Here is a 14672-nt window from a genome sequence, read left to right on the forward strand (position 1 = left end):
GAAGTCTAGATCTGATTGCACCATAACAAGGGTATTTGGGACAATTACACAAACCCTTATACTGAAACACTTCTACCTCACTTCAACCGAACACCCCTTGCAGTTAAGCCGCCGCACACCGTAGTAGCTACCTTCTAGACTGGCATCACTAGTGCTCCCTAGCATGATTCCTTTGAGTTTGACCGCTTTGACGTGCATTGTCTCAAGGTCAAGGACTCCGTCGAGAAGTTCGCCATCATCCAGTTTGGCATATGCCCTTTCAGCTGGGATCCTTCCAATCACTGCTTCCTTGCTCATCCATAATTGCCTTTAATGCCGTGTTTGATTTTTGCATGACTACAATGCCCTAAATCACACCACTGATTTTCCCATGCACTGGTCTCACTTTTCACCATATATCTTTGCGCCGATATCATCATCTCAAGTATGCAGTTTGTTGAAATGAATAATCTTGGATCATTTTTTTTTTTCCAATGGAAAATGGAACAAATGCTAGGAGAGGAGGAGGTGATCAACAGCAGTTTTCTTTTCTATCCTTTGTTGAGAAAAATGTTGGCAAAATGAATAAAAAAAAAGTGATGAGATACAACAACTACACAAAGATAGCAAGATGCATGAACCATCCCTGAAATGAGAAAGAGAAGCATTCACATGCAGGAGGCATTTCGGGGGAGAAAAAATAATGAGAGAGAGAGAGAGAGAGGGGGTATAGATGCAGACCAACAGGGGAAAGACTTCACTTTTTTCCTCTGAAATGCATAACACAATAGTTGTGGTGTATGGCCTACATGGCCCATTTTGATTCAATTCTGGTATATGAAGAACAACGGGTTGGCCTTGTTTGAAGTTATTCTCTAAATAATGGGTGTTAGGAAAAAGTTGACGGACTAGGCAAGGAAAGGAGATGGACTAGCCGCCAACCAAACGCTTTCACACCTAGAGCAACCTTGATGCAACCTTGGCAGAGAACTAGATGCCAAATAGAGTGGAACACAGATTCACAGAGATGAAGGAAAAGCTATACCAGATGACCCAAGCCATGGAGGCAGCCCAGCTTGAAAATGAAGAACTCAAACAAAACGTTGGGGATAAGGGCACTAGGTCATGAGGGAGTTGAGATCAACAGTGCAAAACTCTACAAGATGAAGAGTCATAGAGTGAATGGGGACCAAACCGATACAACCACGATGAGAAGAAGAGGATATAGGATAGGCTCAAAGACTTGATGGAGAAGTACGATGAGATGGCAAGACGGGTTGAAATGCAATCCTCAGTGGACAATCTATTTAGCAACAAAGGCCTACTGTAGAGCAGGCAAATTGTGATGGTTCCCCTCCCACCAGAGCTCAATGTCCCTTAGAGGGATCTTTACGACAAATCTAAAGACCTGGAGGAGGATCTAGATACCTTCAAGACCCACATCTTGTTACATGGGTTCCTAGGACATATAGTATGTTGAACCTTCCCTTTGACCCATAAGGGGACAAGCTGAGGCAGGTTCAGTTGCCTGTGCAATAGATTAGTAGCAAGCCTTGACGAATGAGGAGAAGGAGGTAGTGACCAACCACACTAGCTACCTCATCATTGTGAAATAGCAAGAGAACAAGACTTCGAAGGATTACATTTTCTTCAATGAGGAATGATTGACAACCGGCAATCAATATCAAAAGATAATTTTGGCTCCCCTACTCGAGGGAGAAAGGCCCAAAAACCCTTTCTTGTCAAAGTAAACACGAAAGACGCCAACAACTCTACTTGAATTCATGGACAGGTTCAACAACTTTGTCAATGTTGAAGGCAGTGACAGACTCTAGAAAGAGAGAGGTAAAGATGTTGAAGAATAAAAAAAGGAAGACAATGGGGCAAGAAAATGATCAGTGACCAAAGGACAACTCCAAAAAGGGTAGTAGACAAGACAATTGAAGCCGAACGAAGGCCCTACAAACCTTCACTTGGAATGTTAGAGCTATGCTTGCAAACATGAATATGCAAAACAATAAGAAGCCCTAAAGATGGGTTGACAAGGATCAGAGGACAAGCATGGAAGGTTTGAACAACTATTACGCCTATCACATGACACCTCACAACTTAAAATATTGTTATGTCGTTAGATACCAAATTAAGGAAATGTAGAAAAATGGGGAATGCATCGTAGCCAAACATTAGCCCCCACTTGAGAGTAGAAACAAGAAAAGGAAAGGAAATGTCACAAAGGCACCAAGGAGGTGAAGCAGAAGCCCGAAAAGAGATAGGGCGGTAAAGGCAGCACCCATGGTGAGATTCATACAATCGCCAGAGGCTTTGTTGGTAGTGGCGCAACATCCTTTGCTAGAAAAGTGCAGTGCGACAAGCAAGGAATGGGAAGATGTATGCACTGGTGTAGCCACAAAGGCTCATGAAGTTGGAATTGTTATTGAAGAGTTTATAATATTGGTTTTATTATATGTTAAAATTTAAAAAATATTGATATTTTTATTAGTACGAAATCTTATTTTTTTTAAGATATTGTAGTTACTAATAAATATATATTTTAATTTTTATGTGAAATTATGTTAATCACGTCAAATAGATTACGAGTGTTAGTTCAACCCATTTACATACAACAGGTTTAAATGAATCGTGTTATGTTTACCTATAGGGTTTGTAATATTGGTTTTATTATATGTTAAAATTTTAAAAATATTGATATTTTTTATGAATAAGTAGTCTTATTTTTTTAAAAGATATTATAGCTACTAATAAATATATGTAAAATTATGTTAATCAGGCCAAATGAATTATAGGTGTTAGTTCAACCCATTTATATGAAATTGGTTTAAATGAGTTATGTTTTGTTGACCTATTTTCAATTAACTATTAAACAAGTCAAAATATGTAACACTACATGACATGATTCATTATCTAAATGAGTCAAGTTTGAAAGTTTGACACGTTTAGCTTAATGAGTTAGGTTATAGTTAACCCATATAGTCTAATGTTTATGACTTGACACGATATGAACATAACTTGACATGACTAGAAAACACAAACTGTCACCCCTATTCATGGGTAAACCGATACAATTGGTGGGTAATATTACCCTACCTACATTAGTGGGAACCTATTTCCTCACCACTATAGTAATGACTAATGACCTTGTGGTGAGGGGTGCCTCCTCATGCAACGTTATAACCAAACTATTGACAATGAATAAGATGAAATGAGTAACATCAATGTACCACCTAAAAATGAAGCCCCATCCAAAAGCTAGCATCGATGAAGTGTAGGACAAGCAAGTGTTGATAAGAGAATGTTATATGCAAGAATTAAGAAGATGTGGCGAGAAGGTACGATCCTTAGACATCTATAGCACAGAGAGGAGCCAAATCCTACCCTTATGGGAAATCATTGGCAAGTTGGTCGAGACACGAGACAAGAAAGCATTAAAGTAAGGGGAAGTAGCAGAAGCCATAGAGCTCGTGGTCCTATATGATGACCGGCTAGAGTTGACGATGAGAATTTACACTAGTGTGTCCACACGTCTAAGGGAATGGCTAGTACAGTTACTAAATGAGCATATGGATGTCTTCACATGGAGTCATGAATATATGCTAAGAATCGACTCGACTGTAAGCAAGCACCAACTCTATGTGAATTTAATGACAAAAAGGACGAGATAGAAGCAAAGGAGTTTTAGTGCAGAAAAATATGTGGCCACAACTAAAGAGTTAATTGCCTTTTAGAAGCCGGACTTATAAGGGAGTCGCATTACCCTGAGTTTCTATCAACATATATAATATTGGTGAAGAAGGCAAATGTTAAATGGCTACTATGCGTGGCTTTCAGGAACTTTACTGACAGTTTCCCTCTCCCAAGTATAGACCTATAGTAGACTCAATAGTGGGATAGAAAATGATCTATTTTATAGATGACTATTCAAGCTACAACTAGATGAGGCTATGCACGAACTACCAAGAAATGACATCGTTTCATTACGGATAGGGGCCATTATTATTGGGTTTATGTCGTTCGGCTTGAAGAATATGGGTATGACATACCAACAACTAATGAACCTAATTTTCAAAAAGCAGATTTGGTGTGACATGGAAGTATATATCAAAAACATGTTAAAAATAGAGTTCATGTCACCCTGAACAATTTGAGAGAGGCCTTTGCCATGTCAAGACTGTATAACATGAAGATAAACCCAGTCACATGCACTTTCTGCATAAAATCGAAAATGTTTCATGAGATTTATGATCTTGAAGAGAGGGGTAGAGATTAATTATGCCCAAAGAATAACGCGGTAGTTGTAACATAGCTTAGGAGTGACAATTTCACATAAAGACAAATTAAAAGAATAGCAGAAGGAACAAAAAAAACTAAAAAAAATATTAAATGATTAATAGAGAACAAAGATTAATTTTAAATGTAAATTAAAGTGAAGCAAAGTGACTAATGAAAAAAGTACTCAAATTTGACAAACAGTAAAGCGTCGGGAATCCCTTACACAAATATGATATTTTAATTATTCTTAATGTATTGAATAACTCAATTCCCAAAATTTTCAATCGGAAGGTATAAATTTATAAACTCAAATTAAACCAAATGTAACTTTTTGAAAAATCATTCATCATTTTTAAAATACGTAAATTATTATCACTATTGAAAAAATTCAATGACGATAATATACTTAGTGAGCGATATTGTAGCAAAGAATTAAATCAATATAGATAAATAATTGATCTAAATATAATCAAAGAACTAATCAATTTAATAGAAAAGTATGATTGAATCTATAAACATAATAAATTTTATGATTATTTAGAGAAGAAAATATCAAAAATAAATTGAAAATGATGAAACAAAAGACTTTTAGTAATTGAAAATCAAATATATAAATTAAAAATAAACTAAAAATATCATCTAATATTCAAGTTTTTCCCTAACCCTACTTGAGAATTTAGTTACTCATAAATATAATAGACAACAAAGATCTCAAGAGAAAAATAAAGCAAACGGCAGCTATGAAAATTAATTTTTTGTCTCTTCATTCTTTAGTCCGTTCTCTTGTACCTCTCCCCCCAAAAAAAAAAATTCGTGCTAATGATATATTTATATATGGTAAGAAAGAAACCTTAATGTCTTCATGATTCCCGTATAAAAAAATGGCCTAAATTTTAGAACTCATCTTGGTAGCCACATATGTGCTTCAGGAGTTTGAATTTGGAAATTCTTATTATAGACCAAATTTATAACCCTTTAAGATAGCTTTCAAACGCATCAAAAATTGCATCAATATAATAAATGAGTGTAAAGTTATGATTAAAATACTACAATATGCCCAGACTGTCTCCTAGCGAACTTCAAACTAGGACTTCTTGCAGTTTTCTTTTGTAATTTTTTTTCTTTTTTTTTTTCTTGATCCAAATTACTCTCAAATCCCATGAAAGTCCTCCTTTAAATTTGACTAGGCTTTAACTTGCTCTTTTATAAACTCTGAAATTAAAAATAAAAATCTACTTAAGAGTATCCCAAATTAAATAAAAATTCAATTCAAGAATACACATTAATTTCTATTCACATTTTAACATTTGAATCCAATAATAAAGTATTTAGGGTACACTTTCATGCACTCAACACACTCCTCAACTTACTCATTGCTAGCCATTAGCAATTTTCATACCAAAACAACGAAAGAGATTAAAGAAAATCACATACAAAGGCTAACAAGTCACACTTTTCAGATTCACATATTAAGGCAATTTTAGGAATTCAATAACCCTATCACAAGCAATCCACCTATAGCAATCCATAGAGTGTGTATGTGTGTGTGCTCAAACTATATCCATCTAATTAGAAATCCTTACACATGCAACATCAAGAACATCTCAAGCGAAAGGTTCAACTCCATAACTCACGGGTATAAAAGTGTTTCATGTGAAGATTCTCTCTATGGAGTTTATAATGGGTGTACACACTCCCTTATGTGGAATTAGACAATTATGTACAAGTAACAAGCAAACATTGATCTTATGATAGGAACACTAACAAATGAAACTTCCATCACTCTTTCCAAAATCTTACTTAGGATTAGAACGATCAATACAAAAAGGTGGCTATATGAAAAAAAAAAGATGAAAATGATTCAAAAACTTCCAAATACATACAAAGGGAATCTTATTAAATATCTCAGTAGATCACACTTCTTACTTAATGTACTCTTCAACTTTTTAGATCATTGAATAATAATATTTTTCCTTCTTCTTCCTTTTCTCCTTTTTTCCTAACAATTTGATGAACAAACACACTTACTTTGATATTCTTGTCATTTCTATCCAACGTTGACCTTTTATTTTTTTTATTTTTTTTATTCTAGAACCCAAAACAAAAGAAAGAAAATGTAAATTTCACACCTAGTATATACTTGAAAGGAAAAATAGTAAAAAAATCAATGTATAGGCTATACTTCAATATGGAGAGGCATAAATGATGTGGACATATGAAAAGAAAAAGCTACATGTGTTTATTAACTCAAAGTTGGCTACTAGGAATTTATGATAGAAAATGTTAGCTTAAAAGGCTCAAACGTTGATTCTAAGTTGACATTTGCATATTTCAAATATATTCACCATCTTACCACAAACCATGTAATGGTATTCTAAAAAAAATTGTCCAATTCAATAAATCAATGAATGCTTATCACAATTTACCACATATCTAGGCTGTCAATCCTCTACAAAACTCACATGAATATTTAAGTAAAAGAGTTTTCTACCTACATGTGTTAAATCATCATCTTACCACAAAACTTGAATGAGTGTATTAGGAATTCTATGAATGCTTTAGCAAAAAATAATTATAATGTATTTGGTGAATTTACGAAAATGGTTATTAATGAGAATGAGTACACATGTGAAAATGATGCTCATGTGATACACATTTAAAAAAAACATTGACACGTGAAGATATGTCATAGAATTCCAACAAGCATTTTAAATACTGAATTTGCATCACTACCCCCAATTTAAAATGAAACATTATTCTTAATATTTAAGAATCAAAATTGAATAGAGAGTAACTAAAAATGGTAGAATACACATGATGAATGACGTGGATGGCTCGCTAAGCACTAAAGATGATAACCTAAAATGACAAAATAAAACCATCCTGCAAACAAAAACAAAGAAAACAACACCAAACTAAAAGGAAAAAAAAGAACAAAGAGAAAAAAAAATAAAACAAAACAAACAAAACAAATAAAAAAAACATACGTGTGGTGTGTTCATGGTTGATAAATTGGATCTACAAGTGGAATGTCTTCCACTTTCAGGATTTGCCTATCAATTTATATTTTAATGCATTGACCATTTACTTTAAAGATATGACTATCCTTAAGATCCTCCATTTCTACCCCCCCTTTTGCAAAAATATTATTCACTACAAAAGGGTCAGTCCACCTAGACCAAAGTTTTCCTGGGTGCTTATGGAGTCTAGAATAATATAAGAACATTCGATCATTAGGCTTAAACATTTTTCTCAAAATATTTATATCATGGAACACTTTAATTTTAGCCTTATAGATTTTAGAGTTCTCATAAGCATCGTTTTTCAACTCCTTTAACTTGATCAACTGAAATTTTCTAAACTTACTTACTTCTCCCATGTCAAAATTGAAATGCTTGATGGCCCAATAAACTCGATGCTCAAGCTCCATAGGTAAGTGACAAGGTTTTCCAAAAATAAGTCTATAAGGTGACATGTCTAAGGGAGCTTTGAAAGTTTTACGGTAGGCCCAAAGCACATCAACTAGTCTTAAAAACCAATTTTTACAATCTGAATTGACCATTTTTTATAAAATTTGTTTAATTTTCCTGTTTACAAATTCTACCTGTCCACTTGCCTAGAGTGGTAGGTAGTAGAGATCTAATATACCACTCCATATTTTTTTATCAAAATTTTAAAAGAATGGTTAAAAAAATGTGTACCCCAGTCACTAATGATAACACGTGGTGTATCAAATTGAGATAACACATTCTCTTTCAGAAATTTAATTACCGTCCTATTATCATTGCTCCTGCAAACTGCTACCTCTACCTATTTTGACACATAATCTATTGCCACAATAATATATTGTTTTTCCAAAAGAATGAATAAATGGTACCAGAAAATCAATGCCTCAACAATCAAAAATTTCAATCACTAAAATTGGGTTTAAGGGCATCATATTACGACGAGAAATAACTCCTAACTTGACACTTTTCACATGAGCGACAATAGATGTTTATATCCTTAAACAAGGTGGGCCAATAAAATCCAAACTGCAGAATTTTGCAGTGGTTTTCTTCATTGAAAAGTGGCCCCACAAGTTTGAGAGTGACAAAATTCCAGGATACTAGCAATCTCTCCATCAGGGATGCAACACCTTAAAATTTGGTCAGGGTGATATTTGAAAATAAAATGGTAATTCCAATAGAAATTTCATACCTCAATCATAAATTTCCTCTTATCCTAAGCACTCCAATCCACCGATATCTTACCTGCAGCCAAATAATTCACACTATAAGCAAATCATGTTAGAGAAGTAATAAAAAGTAAATGTTCATCGGGAAAATCATTCCTAATTGGCAGGTGGTCAGAGGTGTCCTTAAATGTGAGCCTCGAGAGATGGTCAGCCTCTACGTTCTCCACTCCTTTCTTGTCTTTGATGGTGATGTCAAATTCCTGCAAAAGTAAAATCCACCGTATTAATCGCGCCTTAGCATTCTTCTTTCTAAGAAAGTACTTAAGGGCTGCATGACCTGTGAAAATAACAATAGGAGAACCAATCAAGTAAGCACAAAACTTATCCAAAGCAAACACTATAGCTAGCAACTCTTTTTTAGTGGTGGAGTAATTCATTTGAGTACTATTTAGAGTTCTACTAGCATAGTAAATGGCAAAAGACTTTCCCTCCCTATGCTGTCCAAGAACAGCACTTACAACAAAATCACTAGCATCACACATGATCTCAAGAGGTAAATTCCAATCAAGTGGTTTCATTATGGGTGCTAAGATAAGCTTGCCAATTAGCATTTTAAATGTCTCTTCATAAGCTTGTGTCTACTCAAATGGGGTATCTTTAGTTAGGAGGTCACATAGTGGTCTAGATATAGTGAAAAAATTCTGTATATTCCTCCTATAAAAGCCCACATGACCAAGAAAGGATCTCACATCCGTTACTGTCCTAGGTGTATGTAACTTAGAGATTAATTAATTCAATCTTAGATTGATCAACCTCTATTCCTTAGAAGAGTCTATAATTAGAGAAGAGCAATGAGAGGATACAGTGGATAGTCATATCGACAAAGATACAAATTGGTGGCAAGTGGATAAAGTAAGAGCTCTATTCAATCCAAATGTTACAGCAAAAATTTTGAAAATTATCATCTGTCCTAACAATCAATCTAATAAGTGGATTTGGGGTTACGAGAAAATTGGAAAGTTCAGTGTGAGAAGTATGTATAGAATGATCAGAGACATATCACATAGTCAACAAGGGGAGTGTTCTGATACAAACATGCAGCAAGCATTATGGAAGTCCATTTGAAAGATGAAAGTGTCAAACAAAGTGAAAGTTTTTGCATGGAGATTATACAAGGAGAGCCTTCCAACTCAATTCAACCCGAGTAAGAAGAATATTAGTATAGAGGGGGATTCTTGCTTTTGTAAAAATGTATTGGAAGACTTGCCGCATGCAATATTGCATTGTCAAACTATTAAGGAGTATTGGAAAAAGTATTTGCCTATGATGGAAAATATGGAACCTCGACCATCCATTATGGAGGTTGTAATGAAACTGAAAGCAAGAGGAAGCATGGATTATTTAGTAGTGTTTTTCGCAATTGCTTAGGGTGTATGGTTTAGAAGAAATAAAATAGTTCTTGATAAGGAGAATATGAAGCCTAGATATGTCATTGAGCATGCATTGTCTTTACATAAAAATTTTACAAATGTAAAGGATCTACTTGTTTCGAAGATCAGAGAATATTGCAGATGGCAACCTCCCCCTTCTGGTACTTTGAAATTAAATGTGGATAGGGTTATGTTTAGTGATATTCACAGGGCAATAGCTGGTATGGTGCTTTGAGATGAGAGGAGTGATATTGTTTTGGCTACTAGTATTCTGGAACTTGCTGTGGCTGAACCTGAATCAATTGAGTTACTTGCTATCTTTTGTGGCTTGCAACGGTGTGCTACAATGGAAATCAGAAGGCTCATAGTGGAAAGTGACTGCTTATTAATGGTGAAGGAAATACAAACAAACTTGAATTCAAATGCTATATATGGTATTTTGTTGATAGAAGTAAGGAAAAGTTTGTTGCTATTTGAAGATTGTTCTATTCAGCATGTAAGTTGACTGGGCAATGAGGTAGCTTATAGGCTTGCTAGGTTTGCTAGTAATGTTGAAAGCTTAATGATGTAGTGAGATTATATTCCAGACTTTATTTCTCAAATTGTATGGCTTGACAAATGTTTGTAATAACTTTTGATATGAATGAAAGTTTGATTTGTTTTTTTTAAATCATCTGCTAAATTTAAAAACAAAGATTTAATATTTAAAACATATAGACAAGACTCATGACCAATCTAGAGAAAAATGAGCGATTGGTCACACACTCATCCCCCAGGCACCCACTGGCAAATGGGTTATTCGAAGTAACTGACAAAACTATCTTTTGGGCCATCAAGAAGAAGCTGAGAGACCACAAAGGGTTTTGGGAAATAGAGCTTCGTATACTGTGGACATATAGGATGATTGTTCGAATCCCTACTATCGAGACACTATCGATTAATGTAATGCTAGAAGAAGAGAGAGACAGAGAGAGTTGTAACAATAGTTTTAGGTTGGTAATAATGACGATGGAGACTAGGGACTTAATAGAGACTTGATGATATGTTTGGAAAGTAAGATAAGAATTTTTAATTTTAAATAAAAGTTAAAAGTTAAAATAATATTAATTTTTAATATTATTATTATTTTAAAAATTAAAAAAGTTAAATTATTTATTATATTTTATATAAAAATTTAAAAAAATTATAATAATAGGATAAATAAGTTAAAAATTTTGTTTTTCATTTTAACAACGAAACCTACCCTGAGCCTCTATGGCAATAAGAGTTAAGACGTAACAAATCCCCATGGTGGTGATAGCAACAGTAGGTTAGTAATAAATGAGGTCGAAAATTTGGTCCACCGTTTAGGCCCGGCCCAACAACAAGTAACAAGAGTAAACCCATATATAGTAGCACTATATATTAGGTTCCTATAGGTAACGGATGGAAACGCCTGCCACGAGCGCACCAACATTATAGTAATTTAAGAGCATTAGTAATAGTCTAATCAAATATTAATACAGATCCAAATTTTAAAGGTTGTGCTACTTCCACCGCTGGGCTCTGCTTATGCATTTTTGAGATTTTATTTTTGTTGCATTTTTTTACATATATTTTTTTATTACATTTAAATATTTAAAAAAATCATAATATTATTAAAAAATATTTACTTAATCATTAATTTAAAAAAAAAATAATAATAAAATAAAAAATGCAAAGCAGTAGAAACTAGCAGTAAAAATTATTGATAAGAGTAGCATTTTCCAAACTTTAATTAGATGTAAGAAACAATCTCCACATTGGACTAACCAAAAGTCCAAAACTCAAGATTTGAGTTATAGTAATTCTGAGATGCTCTCCAAACTTGGAGTTACTGTTCACTCTCCATTCAATTATTTTATTATTTTCATCAACTTCTCCCTCTATCTTTACTATATTAAAATAAATTGTCATATTGAAATAAATCATATAAGTACTATATTGAAATAAATTAACACATTTTATTTTTTAATAAAATTAATAATTAATATATAAAGTGTATTTATAAAATATAAAAAAAAATTAATCAAATATTAGTAAAATATATAATATTATAATATTATTTTACCTTTAAGATAGTTAGTCCAATATGACTCATCTAGCTAAAAGTTAATGTTATGACTAAAATATGAGATTCTAGCTAAACATTAGAGTTGATAATGGCTAGACCATTGCCAATGCTCTTAACATGGCTAGAATGAAAAAAAGAAAACCAATCTAACTTGGCTTGAAGGAGAAAAGGATGTATTCTTTCATTGCTCAAAGTTGTATCCCAACATTTTGTTTTGGTGATGGGCACTAATCCATTGATAACGGGTATGAATAGTGCATGAACAGGAAAAAAATTGCTTAGTCCTTACGTACACAATCCTGTGCACAATTCATATCCATTTGGTAAAAACTTAGTTGCACTAGAATGTAACGAACCCTATATATAGTTAGTAGCCAAGCACGCGGTACTAGGCAAAGGAAGCAGTGATGGTTTGATATCTGATCCGATGGACAAGGAGAAAGAAGAGAACAGGAGTGATAGAGGGCGGAAATCATGAATGGAGTAGACAAGGCTATATATTAATGAGAGAACTTAAACAACATATATAGATAAATAACTTCGAAATACGTACCCACGAACCACCTAATTAATTATTTAGCTAAAGAAAAATCATTAATATGGAAGAGAAATTGACTGGTTTATGGTTCGAAACAATGACCATGATGTGTGCATGGAGAAAAACTTTCTGTATCGAATTGTAATCATTGTTAATTACAAACAAAATACTACCAAATCTTGAACCGGTTTTTTGTTTTTTTCAATCAACGTATTCCTGCAACATCATCGATCACTATGATTAATTTAACATTAACCAGCTTGCATCATCGAATTATTTCCCTATGTAGAGGAACTAGCTAGCTATATATACATCCGCCTTCCATTATAAAGAATTTAGGAGATTGACTCATGCTTAATTCGTGTTCACGGTAATTTTACTGTCTCAAGGAGTAATAGAATCACCTCGATCGGGGTTCAAGAAATAAGCAAAACTATCTGAAAAATAATCAATAATCTGAAAAATCCCAATCAATACATGATAAATACCCAAAACATTAAACAATAGTTATAAAAGATGGTTCTTTCTCTGCATCAATCCTTCCATCCAGTACCATACAGACCAATATACAAGTTTTGGATGAAAATAGCATAAACAAAAGAAAGAGCTATCAGCTAGCGAACAGTACTGTAATTAATGGAATTCAAAACATAAACGGAGTTGGTGAGATTGCCAGAAAGGTCATCGGCATGGAATTGTTCCTGCAGGAAACAAACCAGAACATAATTCAGCAAGACCATGCATTAAATCTACAACAATAGTGAAAATAATGCTTGTAAAAGTCAGTTCGATCGTGGAGCAAGGGAGGGAGTCGTAGTACTAGTACTGTAAGAACCCAAAATACTAAAGAATCCAAAACACACGTATGTACGTACCTGGACTCATCATTGCCGTGAGTGAGGCAGGGAGACTTGGCCGAAGATATTGATCTTGATTTACAAGACACGTACGATTGCTTTTCCGAAACCCAACGTTCACGGCCACTCTCCTCGACGACTTTGTCCTCGGCTATCATGGAAAGGGCTGGCCTCCAATTCTTAGCAGACGCAGTCTTGGAACGTGCTAAAGTAGTCAGCCTCTTGCGCCTTGAAGAAGAAGGCACCGTCCGCGACATAGTTTTGGTGTTGTCTTCCTCCTGTTGTGAAGGCGCAGGGGTTCCTCCGGGACGGTAACATGACCTGAAGAACTTCATATATTATTGATTAGGGGTCGAGAAAAAACAGACTTTGTGGAAACGTTTTGGCACTTCGGAGACAGCTCATGTCTATATATATATATATATATATATATAAGTGAGTGTATATGGATGCATGGATGGATGCATGCATTCATGCATGTATGTAATTGTGCTTGTGTTTTTGTTGCATGTGCGAGTCAGTGGGCCGTGTGTCTGTCTAACGTGGAATCTTCGACGTGATTTATACGTTTGTGGTGTTTCTTGGATGGAAAATGATACGTATCCCCGTGATGGGTTCGACATGGTTCCGACAGTAAATTTTTTTTTTTAATTTAGTGATTAATGTTATTGTGATTTTTTTTTAAAATTATATATTTAAAATAATTTAAAAAATATATTGAAAAAAAGAAAAAAGAAATACAAGGAAGAATTCCTGGACAGTAATTCTATATGGTTGTAATGCCACCGTTCTTTGATAGTTTATTTTCCGTATATTGCTTTCTCAACTACAGTAGAGTTTGTATTTAGAAAAATTTTACGTGTGCAGTCACTTTTACGTATTTTTTTATACACTTTATTGATATGATTGATTGTATATTAAAAAAATTGATACAGCCAATTATATCAATAAAGTGTGCAAATAGTACGTAAAAGTGACTATATATAGCATTATTTGTGTTTATCCATCTACGACCAATTGTTACACAAGAAAGTCTCATTTAAATGTTGAGCTGAATTGAGACGAGTTAAATTTCTTTATGAATAGTAGTGAGTTGAGATAGTGGAGTGAGTTTTGTGAAGTCTATCTAAGATGAATTTAGATATGTTTTGATGTTAAAATGAGTTTAAATATATTTATGAAAAGTGAAAAAAAAATTATGGGTCTCGTGTGTAAAGATATATTGAGTTTAAAAATATTGTAGGTTTCATGTGTAAATATATTTTGAGTTGAGATGAGTTTAGTAATTTAACTGTTAACTGTTTGGACATTC

General features: G+C 33.8%; 1 protein-coding gene across 1 annotated transcript; it reads right to left on the reverse strand.

The window, feature by feature from the left end:
- Positions 1-12927: 12927 nt before the first annotated feature.
- Positions 12928-13765, reverse strand: LOC122307796. Its single transcript, XM_043120892.1, has 2 exons — positions 13379-13765; positions 12928-13204 (listed from the first exon to the last, which is right to left on the reverse strand). The coding sequence occupies exons 1-2, from the start codon at positions 13693-13695 to the stop codon at positions 13147-13149; spliced, it is 375 nt and encodes a 124-aa protein (XP_042976826.1). The 5' UTR covers positions 13696-13765; the 3' UTR covers positions 12928-13146.
- Between the last annotated feature and the right edge of the window lie 907 nt (positions 13766-14672).

The sequence above is a fragment of the Carya illinoinensis genome, chromosome 4, assembly GCF_018687715.1.
Source record: "Carya illinoinensis cultivar Pawnee chromosome 4, C.illinoinensisPawnee_v1, whole genome shotgun sequence".
NCBI lineage: Eukaryota > Viridiplantae > Streptophyta > Magnoliopsida > Fagales > Juglandaceae > Carya > Carya illinoinensis.